Source organism: Tenrec ecaudatus, chromosome 10, assembly GCF_050624435.1.
Source record: "Tenrec ecaudatus isolate mTenEca1 chromosome 10, mTenEca1.hap1, whole genome shotgun sequence".
NCBI classification, from domain to species: domain Eukaryota; kingdom Metazoa; phylum Chordata; class Mammalia; order Afrosoricida; family Tenrecidae; genus Tenrec; species Tenrec ecaudatus.
Window position 1 is genome coordinate 118418242 of NC_134539.1, and position 22148 is coordinate 118440389.

General features: G+C 43.9%; 2 protein-coding genes across 4 annotated transcripts in view; both read right to left on the reverse strand.

Annotated features, from left to right (window-relative positions):
- The window catches only part of RFFL (ring finger and FYVE like domain containing E3 ubiquitin protein ligase), an 86905-nt gene that overhangs the window by 35237 nt on the left and 29520 nt on the right, over positions 1–22148 (reverse strand). The window lies entirely within an intron of this gene.
- Positions 17757–18121, reverse strand: LOC142458214 (cytochrome b-c1 complex subunit 8). The gene has a single exon (XM_075559257.1). The coding sequence runs from the start codon at positions 18095–18097 to the stop codon at positions 17849–17851; it is 249 nt and encodes an 82-aa protein (XP_075415372.1). The 5' UTR covers positions 18098–18121; the 3' UTR covers positions 17757–17848.

The following is a 22148-nucleotide window of genomic DNA, read 5'->3' on the forward strand; positions in this document are numbered from 1 at the left end:
AGGTATTTATAGATGTCTAAATACAGGCACGTACATATGTGAATATATATATGTATGATAGGGAAATAGATCTAGGTGTATCTATTTATAGGTTTAGTATTAAGGTAGCAGATAAACATTGGGCCTCTACTCAAATATTCCCTCAATGCAAGAACACTTTGTTCGATGGTACCCGGCTAACAAAAGATATAGCATCTGGGGTCTTAAAGGTATGAAGATACACAAACAAGCGGCCATCTCGATGAGGAGCAACAAAGCCCACATGGAACAAGCACACCAGCCTGTGTGATCATGAGGTGCCAATTAGGATCAGGTATCGGGCATCAAAGAACAAAAAAATCATAGCTCATATGTGGGCAACTGAACATCTCATTACATAAGGGTCCCAGGGAGGAGACGAGTCAGTCAGGCAGGGTACAGCACAGCACCAATGAAGCACACAACTTTCCTCTAGTTCCTAAATGCTTCCTCCTCCCCCACTATCATGATCCAAATTCTATCTTACAAATCTGGCTACACCAGAGGATGCACACTGGTACAGATAAGAACTGGAAACACAGGGAATCCAGGACAGGTAAACCCCTAGGATCAATAATGAGAGTAGTGATACCAGGAGAGGAAGGGGAAGGTGGGACAGAAAGGGGGAACCAATCACAAGGATCTACATATAATCCCCTCCCTGGGGGACAGACAACAGAAAAGTGGGTGAAGGGAGATGTCGGGAAGTGTAAGACATGACAAAATAATAATTTATAAATTACCAATGGTTCATGAGGGAGTGGAAGTGGGGAGGAGGAAAAATGAAGAGCTGATACCAAGGGTTCAAGTAGAAAGAAAATGTTTTAAGAATGATGATGGCAACAAATGTACAAATGTGCTTGACACAATGTATATATGGATTGTGATAAGAGTTGTATGAGCCCCCAATAAAATGATTTAAGGAAAAAAGGGGGGAAGAAAAAAGGAAAGGAGCCTGTCACTTAAAAGGCTGGTGAGGTAACAAAGCTAAAATGTCCTACTCTTAAACATAGGGAGTCCTGTGTTGATGGAATCAAGTAATGGAAGACCCAAAACAAACAATATATATATAGTTGAGAATGTGGGGGCTCAGAGCAGAGACCCAAAACTTATCTGTGGACAGTGGGACATCCCCTCACAGGAGGATCGCAAGAAGAGTCAACCAGGGTGCAGCATAGCACCGATGAAACATACTATATTCCTCTGGTTCCTTGAGGTTTCCTCACTCCCCACTATCATGTCCCAAGTCCTGCCTTTCATTGTGGGCTAAGCTGAAGCATGTACACAGGTACAGATGAGGCTCAGGACACACTAAAATCCAGGTCAGATAAACCTCTCAGGAACAGTAATGGGAGTATCGATACCAAGAGAGGGTAGAAGGAAGATGGGGACAGGAGAGGGAGAAGAAACCAATGGGGAAGGGTGACAATCGTCAGTGTAAGATATGAAAATAATAAGTTATAATTTACCAAGGGATCACAGGATGGGTGTGGGGGAGGGAGGGATAAACAAGGAACTGATACCAAGGGCTCAAATAGAACATAAATGTTTAGAAAATAATAATGACAACATAAGAACAAGTATTCTTGATACAACTGATGTATGGATGACCATAAGAGCTCTAAGAGCTCCCAATAAAATGACATTTAAAAATATTACTAAAATATGAGGGAGGGGGAGCAGGGAGGGAGGGGACAAAATGAGGAGCTGATGCCAGGGGTTTAGGTGGAGAGCAAATGTTTTGAGAAGGATGAAGGCAATGAATGTACAAATGTGCTTTACACAATTGATGTATGTATGGATTGTGATAAGAGCTGTATGAGCCCCTAATAAAACAATTAAAAAAGAAAGAAAACAAAATAATACTAAAATAAATAAGGATGGTGGCCAAGTGCTAACCTAACCAAAGGGTCAATAGTTCAAACACACCCAACGGCTCCATGGAGAAAAGACCTGCTGCCTGTTCCCCAACAAAGAAGACCCTACCGGGCAGTCCTCTCTCTCACATGGAGTCACTGTGGGTGGAAATCAATGCAGCAGCACTCAACAGCAACGTGAAAAATACACAGCCTCAACCAGACTGAATCACACACCCAATGAAACAGATCAGCAATTATTTCCAAGGCTTTGTTTTTCAGACCATATGGATGCAACATGGGGGGAGGGGTGGGGGGAAGAAAGCACCAGAAAGAACCACCCGATCCCTAAAAGTTGTACGCTTGCCTATAAAGACAAGAGTGGTCAAGGACTAGTTTATTTTCAAACCAGACAGGGGTTGAATTTCTTCAGCTAAGTCAAGGATTTGAAGTCTTGACCTATACTAAACTGTACCAACTTTCAAAAACAGGCAACACAAGTTGCAGTTAAGACAAGTAAATCCTGCTAGCACTTGGCTTCCTGTTCCAGGGCTGTCTGACGCCTTTACCCTGTTGCTCCCTGGACCAATAGGGTTAGCCCTTGGACAGACAGGTAGCCTCTCCTATCTGCCCTGATAAAAGGTTCACTGGTTACATGACATAAAATACATTACTCTGAGTAAATGAAAGAGCCCATCCCAAAAAAGCCATGCATTCTAAGACAGTTTCTGGATTTCCCATATTTCCATGGGAATAGAACCTGACACAAACAGATTAGAAATTATGTGTGAAGTAAAACTTGGGAATATGAGGGCTGGGAAAAGAGCAAGAAGAACTGGAAATGTTTTTATTATTAAGTGTTGGCCCCTTCTCAAATGTAGCAGGAGCTTCTTTTTGTCAGGCCCCACGGTGCAGATTCCAAGAGGAAACCCCCAGAACTCAATCTGCAAACCAAAGAGGCTAGCTACATTTTAGTCCTGAAAAGCCTTCTTTCTGCTTTAGAGATTTAGAGCCTCCACACTTAGGGCAAACCATCCACCACTTTCAATGAGATGGCAGTTCCCCGGCCACCCTGAGGGCCAGGAATGAACTCTGGGCAATAAATGCCCATTTTTATGGACAAGTCATTTAGCCTGTCTTGGTCTGTTTTCTCATCTGGAAGCCATGCAGGCCCCCAATCTCTAATGTTTCCTCCAGCTGGGAAAAGTCAATGATTCCACACTACCGCTTAGCAGAAGGCTCTGTTGACTCCCAGTGTTAATCCTCCTGTCTCCATCACCCCACGCCCCACAGCATAAATACAGGATGCTCCTTGACCCAAGGACTTTCCTTTTCCCTTACTACACTGGCCAGAAAGTTTCCCGCTTGAAAACAACATACTAAATAAACTTTAAAGATTGTTCTATTAAGATCTTAATGTGATCCTCACTCAGATCCCATGCTGGTCAGATGATTCATGGGGAGAACAGAGCCTCAAAAGGACGGAGGGACTGGCCAGCAGCTTGTGGCACGCCCACGCCAAGACTGTTCATGGGGAAAGAATGGGGCAAAATCTGGATAAGGGAGTGGTGGAGACAAGTTCAGTGAGTGAGCACAAGGGAAAACGCGTTGGCAAGTGTGTAAGAAAAAAAATGAGTAAGGAAGGGGGGGAAAGCTAGACCAAAGAGCAGAAGGTTAAATCTGAAATTCTGTTCCTTCATGCAACAGTTCCCAGATGCCTCCTATATACAGGGAACTGAGCTGGAAGCTAGAGGTTACAGAAGGTCAACCAGACGACACTGTCCAATGGTCCAAAGGGTGTGATAACAGTACGGACACAACAACTGAAATCTATGGCAGAAAGGATATCATGCCATATAAAAGATATTGCAAAAAAAAAAACTCCTCTGCTGATACTGAGATGAAAAGGGGGTTAGGTTCCTCCCAGTCAAAGATCAGAGAGGCAGCGGTCATAGGAAGAATGGTATTCCCCGCCTCAAGCACAACAGACAAGGTCACTCAACTAGGAAATTAAGAACCGAAATACTGTAAAACGGACTAGATTTGTTTGAGGTGGAAGCAGGCATGAGAGGTGGATGGTGTTGACAATATAGCTAGCAAACCAGAGTGTATGCTGGGCCAAAGCAGAACCAGAATGCTAGTCTGGAGCCTGCCTAAGTATCCTAAAATCAGTGTCAAAATGGGAATTTAAAATCCAGTGGAAACTCAAAGTAGGAGTTGAAAGTACCTCATAAACTTATTTGTTAAAATTAAGATAGTAAAAATCAATGGAAAATCAAATTGTACAGCATTGTGTCAATGCCGATCAGCAACTCACTACGGGACAGGGCAGAACTGCCCCTGTGGGTTTTGGAAAGTGTTGCAGGAACGCCTGTCCTTTCTCCTGGCTGGTGGTTTTGAATGACTAACCTTGTAGCTATCAGCCTGAAGTATAAGCACTATGTAACTACTCCGCCAAGAGGGCTCCTTTTGAACTGCCTAAGGCAGAAAAACACTGCAGCTAGATGACACTAGGTATTATTCTCTGCAGAGGATCTAGGTTAGTTCATGAAACTTAAACAAGAACAGCATTGGAGAAAGTTTAAAGATTTGAGTTCTAGAACCAAAGAGATTGGGCTCAAATCTCAGCTCACCCCCTCTTATTCATTTACTGGCCTTGGGCATATCACCTAGCCATTGGCAAAATGCAGATTACTGTGTCTACAATGCTGGAGGATCATTGGGAGAATTAAAAATGCTCTCGAATGCAAAGCACTTAGTACAGTGAGTGACATATTATAAGCAATCTATAATCTTAGCTTAGCTTATAACTGTATTCTCCTACCACAAATCTTTCTATCTTATTCTATGCCTGCCAAACATTCTTGATATTACAAAATTTGATTTCCCAGATCTCTTGATATTGAAAACCAACATCCTAACAAAATTCAGAATCCTGTTAAACAAGAAAGGAATTCTTCGTTCTAAAATAATAAATTGGCATTCTGTTCTAAGGACAGTCAGTCAAGTCTGAATACAACCCTGTCTCCACAGACGGCTTCTTTCCAGGTGCTCAACAAATTGTGTCTTGAGACCAGAGTCAGACCTAAGAACACAATGCACAAAACCCTGAGGGGTCTTTGTAAGAAACAACCCAAAAGCCAGCCTGCTTTATGCCACCCTCAATCTACAAGTCCAACTGCCAATACTTTCCGGACTCCACTTCCCCTGGCCCTCAATGACACACTTTGATATCGCACTCTATCGCTCTCTCCAACCTTCTGGAGGGCTAAAAGCCCCAACGTACCCATGTGTGCATTCTTTCCCCCATATCACCATACCTGGTTTAAAGTAAATATTTACAGTCAGGATACATTTCCAACACAACTTTTCTTAACCAGAGACTCCACTGCAATCTGTCATCCCCGCACCCTGCGGTCCCTGAGGAATCGCTGAACTCTCCTCCATGCTGCTCTTCCCCTTCCTCCCTCCTCCAGCATCAAAGTCGTGGAGAAAGGTTTGAAGACTTCATTGATGACTTTCCCAACAAGCTCCCGCCTGGGACCTCGCTGTTATCCTAGTTGATATTCCGGGAACAACTTTCCAAAGAGCGGTGCTGAGCAAGGTTTAGGGAAAGGCGGCCTGGAGTCAGACAGCCCACAAGGTCATCCTCACAGGTGTCCTCACTCAAGGTGCTTAGGTCTCTTGCCTCCTTTTCCTCGTCTGAGAAATGGAGTACACCAGGAGGGGTAAGTGGTACTTATAGAGAAGTGCTCGAAACAGCAACAACAGCGCTTGACCTTTCCCCCATGCAAACAACAACATTCAAAAAAAAATCTGCTCAGTGCAACTTTGCTCAACATTCAAAGGGAAAAGGCAACGGAGAAAACCAGTACAGGCTGCGGGTGAGTCACAAGTCACACGGACAAAGACATGAAACCTCAGTCTAAGCTCCGCCCTCGGTCAGACAGCAGAGCGTTGCTTGTGTTAGTGTGTTAAAACATTCATCACTGTGCTTTTTGTGTGGAGCTTTGTGTGTGTGTGTTTATTTGTATAAAACATCATAACCATAGCCCCAAAGTGAGTTGGTGATTCCAGCAGTAAAAGCCAAGAGGAAAACCGTGAGAGTCATGAGAGCTAAAGAAAGGAATCTGCGAAACTGGAATCAGGTCGCCGCTTGTCTGGCTTGGCAGCTGACTACAACATGACTGAGTGGACGTTATCAACATTTTTGCGGGTGCAAGTATGATTAAAGCAGCTAATGTAGCAAAAGGTGTGAAATTGTTAACCACAAAGGACCCAGACCGTGGAAGAGGCTGAAAAGTTTCTGTTGATTTGGATAAATCAGAAACAACGCGATGGTGATAGCAAATTGAGACAGTGATCTGCAAGAAACCAAAAGCCTCCAATAGTGATTGAAAGTCCTGGGAAAATTCATTTCTAAGTGCAATTTTGGGGCCTCCAAGCCAATTACTTGGGTTTCCATTATTTCTTATGGGAAAAATTACATTTTGTTCTCGAACTTCTCTAGTATTTGAACTTGAATTTGGGACAAATTGTGCTGACAACCAACATTTCATTGTATTCATGTTGGCTACTTTGTCTACGTCATATTTCTGGTCCCTACTGTCTCCCAATCTTCATTGGTCAGGTAACTAGAAAATTCCTCACCTAGTTTTGTGGGATATAAAAAGACTCCCCCAGCTTTGTCTCCCCCAAAGATATTCCAAACCTGAGCAGCTGTTTGCCAGCACACGGTGGAGGTCAGGGACGGTCTCCCAGTAGGCATCCAGCCAACCAGACACTCTTACTCACCCCACCATAGGTGGGTCTCACTCCCTGCTGCTAAGGGCAGTAGATTCCTTTCCACAGAAAGCTTAGAGTAAATCAAGCCTCCAGCTCAAGGACAATCAAGGTAAGGCCGCCATCATGAATCTAGAATGCGTCCATCTTTCACATTCATACCCTTAATCCCTCCTCTTCCTATAGCGTGTACACCCCTAGACCACCCCCTCCCATTACTGTATTACCTATAGTACAACCCCTTCCTGTGACATGTCTTTACCTGTAACCAGGGAGCTTGCATGCCCTGAAAAGATAAATAAGCCTTGGTTTGAAATAAATCCCTCTCTCTCTTCTCCCCTCTCCTCTGCCAGCGCTATGCACACAGACCTGGCTGGTGAGATCATGGCCGTGAGCAAGCTACTATGAAATGTGTCTGACTCCTTCATTTACTCTCTCTCCTATCTCTCTTATTCCCTATGACTTTATTATAACCTATATCTATTTTAACTCCACAACTGTGCTTAATGAACCCGTGATTAGTTGTGGGGCTGGTTTCTCCCACAAATGAAGCTTCCTCACCAAGTGTAAAGAGGCAGTCATGGTGCCCAGTGGAAAGAAGTCAGCAGGTGTCATGGACTAGACAGGTGTCTGTGTACTAATCACTTCATCGGTGCTTCAGATTTCTCACCTGTAAATGGACATTTTAATATGCTCCTTACAGAATTACTATAAGCGAAATGAAAAAAAAAGATGAGAAAGCATTAAGTACAAGGTTGACACAGTGGCAACAAAGAAGCCTCCACAGCAGAATGAGTCTGCCACTTCTCTATTTGTAAGATCCGGAGCAAGTTAAACTCAGCTACTTAATCTGTAAAATGGGGAAGTAACTTTGGAGTTCTTCAAAAGTTTAAAAGTTAACTACAAAATTTAACATGTGGATTATCTTCTTCTCTGCTCCTTTTTCTGATTCAAAACAAAAGCCAAAGTTAACACCTAAAACAAAATTCAAATGGTAAGATAAAAATATAGAGCAAGTTAATTTTAAACTTCCTAGTACTCTAGAGGGTCTTTTGCACGCCTTAAAAAAAAAGAAGTTAACACAGTGGACGGTGTAAAATATGAAAATTAAAATCATTTATAAATTATCAAGGGTTCACAAGGGTGGGAGGGTGGAGGAGGGAGGGGGAAAAAGAAGATCTGATACCAAGAGTTCAAGTAGAAAGAAAATGTTTTGTAAATTATTATGGCAACATATGTACAAATGTGCTTGATACAATAGATGTATGGATTTTTTATAAGAGGTGTAAGAGCCCCAATGAAATGATTTATTCACCTATGAAGACCCCCAAGTGAACATACTCATACTCAAGCCCCTGAGCCAGGTGAGCCTAACTCAGCCAATGGGTCAACTAATACCAGCAACTATGCCTTCCCAGCCCGAGATTTGAAATATCCTGGTTGTGGGATATTTCTCTTACCCAGCTCCTGGTCAGCAGCAGGTGGAGGGGGATGGTTTCCCTCCCCTGTGTGGGTGCACATTCACCTGCTCCAGGTCTACTCAGGGACCACAGCCTCTGGACCCACATGCTCTAAGCCTCTAGGTTTCTGGGCTCCCCCCCAGTTCTGCATGTGGGGGTGTTCTTTTCCATGTGGTGTTAATGCCCAATTGTAAACCCCTTTGAGACTGTAAAACCTGAAATTTGTCTTGTCCTTCATAAAAATCCACTTGGATCACACACACAAAAAAAAAAAGGAAAGAAATGATCTAAAAAAAAGGAAAGAAATGATCTACTTTTTTTAAAAAGTAAAGATGCCTATCCTACCCAAGGTAGTATATATGTTTAATGCTATCCTGATACACATGCCAACATCCTTCTTCAAAGAATTGGAAAAACTGACCACCAACTTCATAATGTAGAGGGAAGAAGCCCAGAATTGCAGAGCACTCCCCAAGAAAAAGGACAAAGTCGGAGGACTTGCTTTACCTGACTTTCAACACCTACTACACAACCACAGTGGTCAAAACAGCATGGTACTGGTATAATGACAGATACTCAGACCAATGGAAAAGAACAGAAAACCTAGAAATGAAATCAGCATCCAGACTACTGATCTTCAATAAGGGTCAAAAAACCATCAAATGAGAAGTGGATGCCCTCTTCAACAAGTGGTGCTGGGAAAAATGGATATCTACCTGCAGAAAAATAGAGCAACACCCTTAACTTACCCCATGCACACGAATAAATTCATGGTGGTGGTGGGACCACGAAGAAAAACCCCAGATGATTAGAGCCATCAACAAGGGAATTAGGACAAACCTAAGCACCTTGGCATAGGGAAACAAAGGTTACCGGAACTAGAGAAGGATACAGACACAGAGGAAGCACAAATTGACAAGTGAGATTTCCTGAAGATAAAGCACCTGTGTACATCAAAAGACTTCAACAAGACAGAGTAATAAGAGATCCCACAGACTGGAAAAACATCTTTTGCAATGACACATCAGATAAAGGCCTTATTACTAAAATCTGCAATACTCTGCTAGCCTACAATAAGTAAAAAAGCAAATAGCCAAGCGAGGAAGTGGGCTAAAGACCGGAACAGAAGTTTCACAATGGTGGAAAACCGAATGGCCAATAAACACATGAGAAAATGTTCCCAATCATTAGCCATAAAGGAAATGCAAATTAAAGCAACTATGAGATACCACCTAACACCTTCAAAGGTAACCCAATTCACCTCCCTGATATGATTGCTAAAGACAAATGGGTGCATAAGCAAAGGTGGTGAAGAAAGCTGATGGTGCCCAGCTACCAAAAGACATAGTATCTGGGGTCTTAAAAGGCTTGAAGGTAAACAAGCGGCCATCTAGTTCAGAAGCAACAAAGCTCACATGGAAGAAGCACACCAGCCTGTGTGATCACAAGGTGTTGAAGGGATCAGGAATCAAAGAAAAAAAATCATATCATTGTGAATGAGGGGGGGTACAGGTGGGGACCCAAAGCCCATCTGTAGGCAACTGGGACATCCCATTACAGAAGGGTTGCAGGGAGGAGACAAGCCAGTCAGGGTGCAGTGTAGCAACGATGAAACATAATTTTCCTCTAGTTCCTAAATGCTTCCTCCCCTACCCCCCCCATTATCATGATCCCAATTCTACCTTACAAATCTGGCTGGACCAGAGGATGTACACTGGTACAGATAGGAACAGGAAACACAGGGAATCCAGGACAGATGAACCCCTCAGGACTAGTGGTGAAAGTGGCAATACCGAGAGGGTGGAGGGAAGATGAGGGAGAAAGGGGGAACTGATTACAAGGATCTACAAATAACCTCCTCCCTGGGGGACGGACAACAGGAAAGAAGGTGAAGAGAAACGTCTGACAATGTAAGATATGGCAAAATAATAATTTATAAATTATCAAGGATTCATGAAGGAGTGGGGAACAGGGAGGGAGGGGGGGAAATGAGCTGATACCAGGGGCTTACGTGGAGAGCAGATGTTTTGAGAATGATGAGGGAAACAAACGTACAAATGTGTTTTATACAAGTGATGTATGGATTGTGATAAGTTACCAATAAAATGATTAAACAAAAACAAAGATAGCCTAATTCAAAAAAATCAGAAAACAACAGGTGTTGGAGGGGGTGTGGTGAGACAAGAACACTCATCCACTGCCCATGGTCCTGTAGATACGTACAGCCACTGTAGAAATCTATTTGGTGATACCTAAAACAAATGGAAATCGAGCTACCATATGACCCAGCAATCTCCCTGCTGGGCATGTAACCAGAATAATTATGAAACAGCTCAAAACAAAACAAGAGAAACAGACCATGATCAGACATCTGCACTCCAAAGTTTATCGCGGCACAGTTCACAATCACAAAGAACTGGAAACAACCCAAATGTCTATCGATTGACGAATGAATTAAAAAACTCAGGTATATACAAACAACGGAGTACTATGCATTCCTAAAAAGCAGTGATGAACACATGAAGCATATCATCTCACAGGAAGAGTTGGAGGAAACTATGCTAAGTGAAGTTAGCCAAGCACAAAAGGACAAGTACACTGAGATAAGCTTAAAAAAAAAAAAAAAGCACAATGGGCATAAAGTTATTTAATGAATAATTTCCAGGTAGAGATCCAGGTACTACGGCAGGGGTCAGACCTAACCCAACTAGAAAATAGGGGGAAACTAACTAACTAACTAAGGCTTTGGTATTGGGGGAATAAGATGCTAATCTACCCCCAGGAAGGGTATGGTTTATATCTGCACTGGAAAGGGAGAGAGAGAAACCTCAATCTGTTTCACCAGGCCTTGAGGGCAACATTCCAGCATGGAGCAGCAAACTAACAGAGAGAACAATGGGGCAGCCACAAGCCTTGGTCGACCCCTTCCCCAGAAGAACATATTACCTATAAGGTCAGCACTGAACATACAGGCTGGGCAGAGTGGCTAACCTGTCCTGACCACACAGAAGCAAACTAAGAGAGAAAGAAAGAGGACCTTATCCGGGCCCACCAAGCCTCAAGGAGGGCATTTCTGCTCAGAGCAGCCCAATACACACAGAGGACTGTAGGGCCAACCCCACCACGTGCCCCCACCCCCGAGACACAATGTCCCCTCACAGGCCCACAACCCTACGGAGGACAGTCTGGAGACAACAGTGCAGGAAGAGTGTCTGGTCTGACCGCCCCCCGCCCCACGGCTCCCACACATGGGTGCAAAACACAAAAGGGGCGCAACAGGGCAGCAATGGGAGCAGAGTAAGGAAGTCCTTGAAGAATCCCAAAAATAGACTTCTGACTCGGCAGGGGTCTTGGCACCTCATCAGATCCGATTGGAAAACATTCATAAAGGCCAGCAGAAGACAGACCCGGAACTATTTATAGGCTCCCCCCACCTCCCAGGACCTTCTTTTTCTCTATGTCTATCTATATAAGATAGGCAAGATAAACAATCCCGAGGAGAAAACAATGGACTGATGGTTGGGGGGGTGGGGGAGAACACGGGAGAGGAGGAGGCAGGGAAAGGGAGCAAGTGGGGAGTCAACAAATTCAGAGACAAGTAAACAACAAGGGATCTAAAATCGATGGCAACAAGGGTGCAGAATGCAGGTGGGGTTTGATCAATTGTAATGTAGCTGAGAAGAGTTTCTGAGAGCTGAACAAGGGTGAACATGACAGTGGAGCAGGAGGAAAGTAAAAGGAAATAGAAGAAAGAACTAGGAGGCAAAATCTACATAGATAAGATATAAATATAGGCATGTACATATGAAAATATACTAAATATGATAGGGGAATTGATTGATGTACATATATGTTAAAGCATTAAGGTAGCAGACTGACTTTGGGTCTCTACTCAAGCCTTCCTTCAACAAAATACTTTGTTCTCATAACCTGGCACTGTATGATACCTCCCCGACATGATCAGTGAAGACAAAAGGGGTGCATAAGCAATTGTGAAGGAAGCTGATGGAGCCCGGCTACTAAAAGATACAGCTTCTAGGGTTTTAAAGGTTTGAAGCTAAACAAGAGGCCATCTAGCAGAGAAGCAACAAAGCCCACGTGTTCACAAGATTGTCAATGGGATCAGGTATCAGAAGATCAAAACCAAACAATTATATTGACATGAAGGAGAAGGGTCAGAGGGAAGACTCAAAATCCATGTGTAGACAATTGGACATCCCCTCACAGAAGGGAAGATTCATCCAGGATGCAGTATGGCACTGACAAAACACACAACATTCCTCTAATTCTTTAATGCTTCCTTCCCCCAACTATCATGATCCAAATTCGACCTCATAAATCTGACTAGACCAGAATATGTATATTGGTACAACTAAGAACTTTTGACACAGAATCCAGGAATAAACTCTTCAGAAACAGTAACGGGAATAGTGATATCATAAGGGTACAGGGAGGGTGGTTGGGGAAGGGGAGAATGGGGGAACTGATAGTAATGATGGATGTATAACACCCCCCACCCCCACTGACAAATGTGTGTGAAGGGACACAATGGACAGTGTTAAGACAGTGATTCTCAACTTGTGGGTCACGACCCCTTTGGAGGTTGAATGACCCTTTCACAGGGGCCGCCCAATTCATAACAGTTGCAAAATTAGTTATGAAGTAGCAATTAAAACAATTTTATAGTTGGGGGGGTCACCACAACATGAGGAACTGTATTAAGGGGTTGAGGCCTTAGGAAGGTTGAGAACCACTGGTGTAAGAGATGAAAAAATAATAATATATAATTTTTAAGGGTTCACAAGGGTGTGAATATCAGGGAGGGAGGGGGAAAAAGAGGAGCTGATATCAAAGGGCTGAAGCAGAAAGATGTTTTGAAAATGATGGCAACATTATGTACAAGTTCACTTGATATGATTGATTTATGGATTGCTATTATTATATCTCTAAGATCCCAATAAAATGTTTAAATAAATTCTTACCAAAAAAAATCCCAACCCACTGCCATCGAGTCAGTTCCAACTAACAGTGATCCTATGAGACTATAGGTCTTTATGGGTGCAGTCTTATCTTTTTTTCCTACAGTGTAGCTGGTGGCTTTGAACTGCCAACCTGTAGTTAGCTATCCAGTGGTTAACCCACAGCAACACCCTAGGATTTGACCATCCACTTTGAGATCACTACACATTATCTGCTAAAGACAGAAATCAATAGTCTTGCACCCAGCATAGTGCTTGGTACACAGTATATATTCAATAATTATTGGTTCAATATAGTTTTTAACTCCTGCCATCAATACAAGAATGAATCAATGGCACGTTCAGATCATGGAACCCTACACAGCAACAGAAAAGAACAATCTACTGCTTCATGCAGCAACACAATCTATCTCACACACACAACATTGAGGGAACAAAGCCACACTAAAGAGGGCATAGTTAACAGAGTTACTCTTTCAGGGGATGATAGGAATTTATTGGGCTAAAGCAGAAAGGAGTCTGATAGCTGACATTGAAAATGCTCTGTACTTGGATCTGTGTGGTGACTTCAATATAAGTCTTTATAAATGTTCTAGTAGCCTAGGTGGCAGTACCCTGGTAATGCTGTGGGTTAGGTGTTCAGCTTTTAACTACACGGGCAGTGGCTCAAATCCATCAACCACTCCTCAGGAGAAAGATAAGGTTTTCTGCTTCGGTGAAGATTCAGTCTCAGAAATCCTATATAAGTTACCATCAATTCAATGACAGTGGGTCTACAGATGTCAAGATGTAACTTTGAAGACTAATGTGCATATGACCCAAGTCACATTTTCAATGGCCTCATATGTACACAAAAGCCAGACAAATAAGACCAAAGAAAAATTCATGTCTTTGAATTATGTTGTTAGCAAAGAGCATACATACCATGATCTGCTAGAACAAATCCGTTTTAGAAGTAAAGTGAGGCTCCACCTCATCCTTTAGATGTGTCATCAGGAGACATCAGTTGTTGGAGGACAGTATAGTTGGCAAAGTAGAGGGTCAGCAAAAAAGACGAAGACTCAACAAGATGGCTTGACACAGTGGATGCAACAATGGACTCAATAATTGGCACTGTGTTGGGCCAGGCAGTGTCTTGTTCCACAGGGTGGCTAGGAGTTGAAACCAACTTGGCAGTACCTAATACACTTCTCAAGGACATCTGGTGGCATGGTGGGTCACTATGATTCAGAAGCAACTCCATGGTAGAGTTTTTGAGTTTGAATATACTAAGTTTGGTGAGGAGTCCTGGTGGCCTAGTAGTTCTGCGCTGGGCTATGATCTACAAGGACAGCTGTTCAAACCATCAGCTGCTCCGCAAGAAAAAAGCACAGACTTCCATTTGAATATACTAAGTCTGTACAAAAGCAAGCTCTCTGTTCTGCCTTTCTCTTCAATTGGCCACTTCCCTGGTCATTGTCTCCCACCCCATGCCCCTCCCCCAAGTGTAGCTGGTACTCTGCCTTCACTTCCCAACACACACCTTCATTAACTCTTTCCATTTCATCCTATCGATAGCCTTTTCTCCAAAGATCTTCTGATAACCAAGAAAGTGCACAGTTCTTTCCTGTAAGCCCTCAACCTTCATGACCTTCAACATGCCCAAACACAGATGTGCTATCCATGTTCCTTTCCGCGAATCTCTTGCTAGCCCGTTAGAAATGACTTGATGGCAGTAGGTTTGTTTTTTTGCATTTTTAACCTACCGAGTCTCTTTTCAGCTTGTTCTCTAAGAACTCTGCCTGTTCTGAAGGGCTTTCCCTTCTCATCAGCAAGGTGGCTTACTCCTCCAACAAACTGGCTGCCCATGTGAAACCTTTTCTGGAAAGGAAATAGATCTTCCTTCTTTGGGACCAGTAGACTTTTGAACGTCTTGACTGAGCCTGGTCCCTGGCCTACCAAAGACAGCAGTGGTTGAAGTAGGTCCCCCAGCTCAATTGTCTTGGTAGATCGCATGTTTTTAATGGGTATCGAAAGCATTTGTCACCTGAGACCAGTGCAAGTTCATTTGCAGCTTGAAAGGGGCTTGCTGAAACATCCCCAAATATCACCTAACATTTTTATAGAACTTTACTGAACTCTTTCCCATGTATTAGTTTACTTGATATCCCGTCATACCTCTTTGCTGGGCGAGCTTTCTTTTCCGTGTTTAGCGGTTGTGACAGTTCTAACATTGAAACATACATCTGGTAAGGTGTGGAGAAAGAAGCCATGTTCTGAACACTGCAGGGAGCAGCTAGTTTGTCTCTCTCTGGGAAATATGCTGCCTGCTTCCCCGGAAAAAGAAGCCTTTTTTCAGTAGGTAAAGACCACTTGATCATCTAGGTAAGAATGAGGTCACCTGGTGCCCACCTGACCGATGAAAAGGCCTTGACCGTGATAAGAGCCTTTCACTGAAATTACTGGTGCATCCACTCCAACCTTAGTGCTTTTCCTCTGCATTTCCATTGTCTAGGGTTTGTTAACACCTAGTGAGATAGTGGAGTATAAAGCCAGGCTGATGGAGTGAAGGGAATCGGCAGAAAAATGGAGTGAGCCGAGTGTTAAGAGCAGACACATTTTACTCTTACAGTGAGAAAGTTAAGTTTGTAAAGAATCTCACAGCTCTTGGGATGTGAAAATGCCAGATTTGGGGCTGTGTGGAATTAAAGAACAATGAATCGGAATAGGAAATAATCTCTTTGTTTTTAAGGGGGAAATAATCTCTTTTAGATACAGGCATATTCAGTTTTGCTTCCCCCATGCTTAGTGAAGATAATTAAAAGTGATTAAAAGACTGAAAAATTAGGTTCTTTCATGAACAGTTAAAATTAAAAATGCGTAGCCTAGGGAAAGAAAAGGCAAGGGAGGGCTGATGACACTGTTAAGCACAGACACACATTTTGCCAGGAGGATGGCTCCTCCCGCACTTCAAAGTTTTCAGCAGAAATGGGCTTAAGTTGAAGGAGGAGCAATTTTGATTGAAAGTGGGGAGGAATTTGATCATCAAAGATGGGAAACAATTTGAATGTCTTCTAAAGAAAGTGTTGACTTTTCTGTTATCTGTTACAATGTAACAAACAACTTGAGAATTTCATTACCATTCTGTGGATTGGGAAGCAGGCAGGGGACAGACACATTGCTCTGCTTCCCAGGCTGTTAACTGGTCTGGAGGATTCCAGGTGGCTTCACATGCATGGCTGGGGCCTTGGTACTAGTTGCTGGTGAGACCCGTTTCCATCTCCGTGAGGCCTGCTGCTTTCTTGGTGGCTCACCTACTCATGCACATTAGGAATCTTTACATGGTGGTTGACTTCTCAGGGGCCTTGTTGGAAGCTCCTTGTCTTATAAGACCTGGGCATTGTCCTTAATGCTGTTCACCCATCCTTTCTATCCAAAAAAGTCCCACTCAGACCCGGGAGGGAGGGGAACCGGGCCCCCAGCTTTGAATGGGCAGAGTAGAAGTTACATTGCAAAAGAATGTACAGGATCGCTGCAATTATCGAGGCTATTTTTAGAAACAATCGACCACACTGACCTTAGAGATTTTTAATGAGAAACCAATCAATACATGCTTATTTAATGGACAATGTGGACATTTGGTTGACATCTCTGGCTACATATGAGTACCACATGGTGGGAGGTGTTTTTACAAGCTTAAACTCTTAGGTGTTTACACTTAAACTCCTAGGCACTAAACTCTATCTCTTCGGGTGTGGGCACATGAGATTCACTTCTGTCCTTTCTCTCAGGTAACTAGTAAAATGAGGATGGGGTGGGCAAATGGAATAAGACAGATCCAGAGAGGTGCTATATCTGTATGGCTTGCTGGTTTCGTCTTCCTGCTTCCAGACTCAGACAGACCTTCTGCTGGGCATGCTCTCCCTCCCAGCCTGCCAGTCAAGCTACGCTGGGTGGTGCTCTCACTTGGCATACCAACAGAGCAATGTTTCTTGATGCCATGCTCATTTTTCTAGTTTCCAGCAAGCAGTTTTGCTTCATAACACTTTTTTTCTTTTCAGTTTATAATGAATTATTTGGGGTTTTGGCTCTATTCATAATAGACAAGAAAATATGTCTCCTGAGCTTTCCACGGCCTGTAATAGTACCTTCTTCACAAAGGCATTCAGTGAGTATTTGTTGAATGAATAAGTGGCTGATTGACTGTATGAATGAAAAAAAGAATGAATCCCGTTTTAAGGGGTGACTTGAATTTTGGACAGGTGGAGCAAATGAATGGGATATTTCATAGTTCTGAAGCAGAAAGTGTGGCTTATGCAGATTATATCATTTCAAAAGACTGTAGAAACTGGTTTGGAGAAAAGGATATGGTTTTGAGTATATTCGGTATGATAAACTTGAGGCACAGATATCTAGCAAGCATTTGACTATTGAGATACTAAAACTGAAGGTGAGGTAGAGTGCATATAATTAGGTTCATATGTTAGCCTGTGTGAAGACTCTGGAATCCATACATCACCATATACTTATCCAGTCCTCACTGTGTGCCAGACAACCTTGTTACAGAAAAGGGAAACCTGGAGTTTGATAAGGAACTGGGTCTGAAAGTGAACTGATGGGGATGTTTCGAAAGTGTACAGGTCTTGGCAATGTATGCTTTACTGTTTTTTTTTTCCCATAAGACATTTATTCTGTATTCAAGACACTACAATGCAAACTCCTCTACCAGCGAAGGGTATTTCAGGGACCGGAAAACATCAGCCAGGTGAGTTGCTCATTTGTCATTTTCATAGGTCGCTGGATTCTTCCTCTTGGATTTCTCAAACTCCTCGTTCCCCCACGTGTAGACAAGATAAACCACCACAAATGGGGGCACGACGCGCAGCATGGACGCCCGCATGCGGCGCAGCACGTTGGGGATGCCCTTGCTGAAGTAGTGGGGGAAGGCGCGCTGCTCGAAGGGCGACAAGCCGTAGGTGATGACATGCCGCATCCGCGTCAGGTTCCCAAACTCGCGGCCCATCTTCGCGGCAGCGCCTGCAGGGCCTCGCCCTCCACAGCCGCAAGACTCGCCGGGCTCGTCCGTCTGCTTTACTGTTTTTGAGGAACTAAAAGCCATTCATCAGAGTGGCCTAGATGAATGTGGTGAGTGAGGGGAGAGAGCATGTGGTACAGCGGAAGAGGTAGGCAAGGACCACATCACACGCAGCTATGTGAACCACAGAGGGAGTCTACCCCTGGTTCAGAAGCACAATGGAAACCATTGACGATTTTGAAGCAGGAGAGTAACATGCCAACTGGAAAGAGGCAAGAGTGGCCAAGAGAAGACCAGTGAGGGCATGTTAGCCTAATCCTGAAGAGAGAATGGCAGATAGGACAAGGTGCAGAAGAGGAGATGCATGGCTTATCTCAAAAGCAGGGCCAACTTATGGTCACTAGAGAATGAAAGGAAAATTGGAATGGCAGAATGCTAGAGGACAGTTAAGGCCCAAAGGAGGCAGAGCCAGAGAAGGAAGGGGAGAAGTATTGGTCTTTGAGGTCAAAGGAGAGCGAAGCTATGACTGCTCTCTGGGTGGAAGCCAGGTGGGAAGAGACAGATTAAAACTGCCTTTTGGTGTCGGCCAATGGAGATCCCCTCATAGAGGGGTTTAGGAGAGGAGATGGGTCAGTCAGGGTGCGAGGTAGTACCGATGAAGAACACAGCTTTCCCCCAGATCCTGGATGCTTCCTCCCCCCAACTACCATGATCCGAATTCTACCTTGCAGGCCTGGATAGGACAGAGGCTGTACACTGGTACATATGAGGGCTGGAGGTACAGGGAATCCAGAGTGGACGATACCTTCAGGACCAAGGGTGTGAGGGGTGATGCTGGGAGAGTGGAGGGTGAGTGGGTTGGAAAGGGGGAACTGATTACAAGGATCCACATGTGACCTCCTCCCTGGGAGATGGACGGCAGAGAAGGGGGGAAGGGAGACTCCGGATAGAGCAAGATATGACAAAATAGCGATGTATAAATTACCAAGGGCACATGAGGGAGGGGGGAGCGGAGAGGGAGGGGAAAAAAAAAGAGGACCTGATGCAAAGGGCTTAAGTGGAGAGCAAATGCTTTGAGAATGATTGGGGCAGGGAATGTATGGATGTGCTTTATACAATTGATGTATGTGTATGTATGGATTGTGATAAGAGTTGTATGAGCCCCTAATAAAACGTTTAAAAAAAACTGCCTTTTGGGACTCGGTGACTATACCTCTCTATTCGAATAGAAAACCTCACCTTTCTCCAGCTCAGCAGCTGGTGGTTCTGAATTGCTACCTTGCAGTTAACAACTCAGCAAGCATGGAACCCACTTCACCACCAGGGCGGGCTCCTGAAACTGCTGGGTTCGGTGGGTTAGGAGAGAAGTGGCTAAAGGAAAGAGGAGAGAGGATCCGATTGATGGGGCCAGCTTGTGAAGGACTTTACAAATGAAGCTAAGAAGGAAAGAGAACTCCTGCGAGTCCAACACCCTATGGATGAAAAAGGGCGTTGCTGTTGCTAGGTGCCACCACCTGTCTCCCTGGCCCAATGTACAAGAGAACAAACCACTGCAGAGACCTGCACCATGCTCTTTCAATGTTGCAGCCACTATGTCAATCCATCTCATTGTGAGCCTCCCCACCAAGCATGATGTCCTTTTCAGGGACTGGTTCCTCATAACATGTCCAAAGTTTGTGAGATGAATTCTCACCAGCCTTGCTTAACATGTCCAAAATATGTGACATGGATTTTCACCAGCCTTGCTTCTAAGGCACATTCTGGCTATATTTGTTTCAAGACATATTTGTTTATTCTTCTGGCATGTCATGGTACTTCAAATATTCCTCACTAACACTGTGATTCAAGTGCATCAACTTTTCTTCAGTCTTCCTCATTCACTGTCCAATGTCCACATGTATGTGCGGTGACTGACAATGCCAGGGCTTGGGTCCGGAGCACCTGAGTCTTCAGGGTGACACCTTTGTTCTTCAATGCTTTAAACAGATCTTGTGCAACAGATCTGTCAATGCACTACCTACATCCTTTGATTTTGTGACTGCGCTTCCAGGAGCACTGACTGCAGATTCATGCGAGACGAGACTAGGCTTTTAGGAAGATAACTTTGGAGAAGACACGCATGGAAGTCCTATGATGAGCGGCTAAAATCCAACAACATTTGATAAGAGGCTAAACCAAGAGTCACCAACCACATTTCTGAAAGCAAGGTAGGGAAAATGTGTGCCCTTACGTGCAAGATTGAAAGGTGTTGTCTATAATCTCTCCACTATGGTGACTGTCAGGTGTGACGTCAGGTAACAAGACAACTGCCCTACGGTACCAGGTTTTTGGGGGCAATAATCTTTAAAGAAGCAGATATCCCCAGGTTGAGGAGCTGCCTACAAGTAAATGAAACAAACAACAGTAAAGCACTAGGGCGAGGGCCTTACTAGGCAGTAAACCAAGGCTGTGAATCCAAACAGAAGAAACCCTCACCTGGGGTTCTTATTCAAATGGAGAATCTGATTTAGTGATATATTTGGAATAGAAATATAAATTCTCAACAGGGGGCTGTACCAGAATGAATCGGTTCAAATCTGTGAGTTAAACAAACTGTCCAATTTTTGGTCCCTGGTAATTAAGGCAATGACATTGGGGATGAAAAAAAGGGGGAAGGCAAACATGACGACCAACATAATCAAAGGGTTTCGCACCCATACATTTAGCGTGCTTAGAGGACGTGAAGCATAAACAGGTGGTTACAAGTAGTCCAGCGCAAACGTACAAGCAGACACTGGGGAAGAAGAGGAAGTGCTCAGCTATATCTTTTTCAATACCCTGGTCGTGACCCACAGGTTGAGAACCGCTGCCTTAGAGAGAATCTCATCATCTATCAGATAGTCAAAAGAGAATGGAAAGAAACCACAGACACTCCGGCAAGGGCTTCAAAGACAAATTGAAAGGGTTGCTGGGGAGAACATTTTTTAAATGAAGAGATTAGTAAAATGGAGGCAGAAACTAGGGCCCTGAATTTGGTAACTAGGAGTTTCTTAGTTATCACCAGGAAAGTGTGAGTAGGGCAGTGGGGGCAGATGCCAAAATCATGAAGGGCTGAGAAGAGAATCGGAGTTGAGGAAGCACAGTGCAGGGAGCAGGAAGCCCCTGGGTTGGCTTATGAACAACACCTACTTACCCTTTAATAATATATACATCTGTCCTCATTTTGAAATGACTGAACAAGCCACTGCTTGCAACAAATCCCTTATCATAAATCACCTTACTAGCTGCATCTGCAGTTTTAAAATCAACGAAAAAGCTTGGAGCCTTTTCTTATATTAACCGAGAAACCAAACAAACCAAATAAACCAAACCCACTGCCGTGGAGCTGATGTCAACTTATGAGGCATAGAGGGCTTCTGAGCGTGCAGTAATTCTTTATGGAAGCAGACAGCCTTGCCTTTCTCGCTAAGGCTGACTGCTGGGTTTAAACACTGACCTTGCAGTTGGCAGCCCAATGCCTAAACCAAAGCACTAACAAGCCTGCCGCACTAAAACCCACTTCATTAAACCCACCTCATAGTCTTACCTTTCTCCCAAGGAGAGAGTGGTGGATCTGAACTGCTGGCCTTGCCGTTAACAGCCTAATCCCTAGGCTACTGGGCCAACAGGCCTCCTAACCCTAAAGTAATGGTATATACTCGTGTGTGAGCCGAGTATTTCAGCACATTTTTAATGCAGTTTTTGTGGTAAAATTAGGTACCTTGGCTGACATTTGGGTCAGCGCATACTTGTGTATATACGATACATCTATTCTGATTTACCTACAAATCTGACTCAAAGACACTCGTAGGAATGGATCTCGTTGGCAACCGGAGCACACAATGCCTGTAGTCTTCCTCATTCTACCCTTATTAGAAACCTACTACTAATCAAATACCATGCTGCAAAACCAGCTGGAGAGGCCCATATTTTCAGTGTTGGAGCACATGCAGGGTTCTCCTGGGTACACCTCCAGTTTGAGTGAACAAGAGGAGGCTTCGCTGAGGAATTGACTGCAGGG

Bases quoted from the DNA above. Each gene is read 5' to 3' on its own strand.
- LOC142458214 (XM_075559257.1), bottom strand. From the start codon at position 18,097: ATGGGCCGCGAGTTTGGGAACCTGACGCGGATGCGGCATGTCATCACC.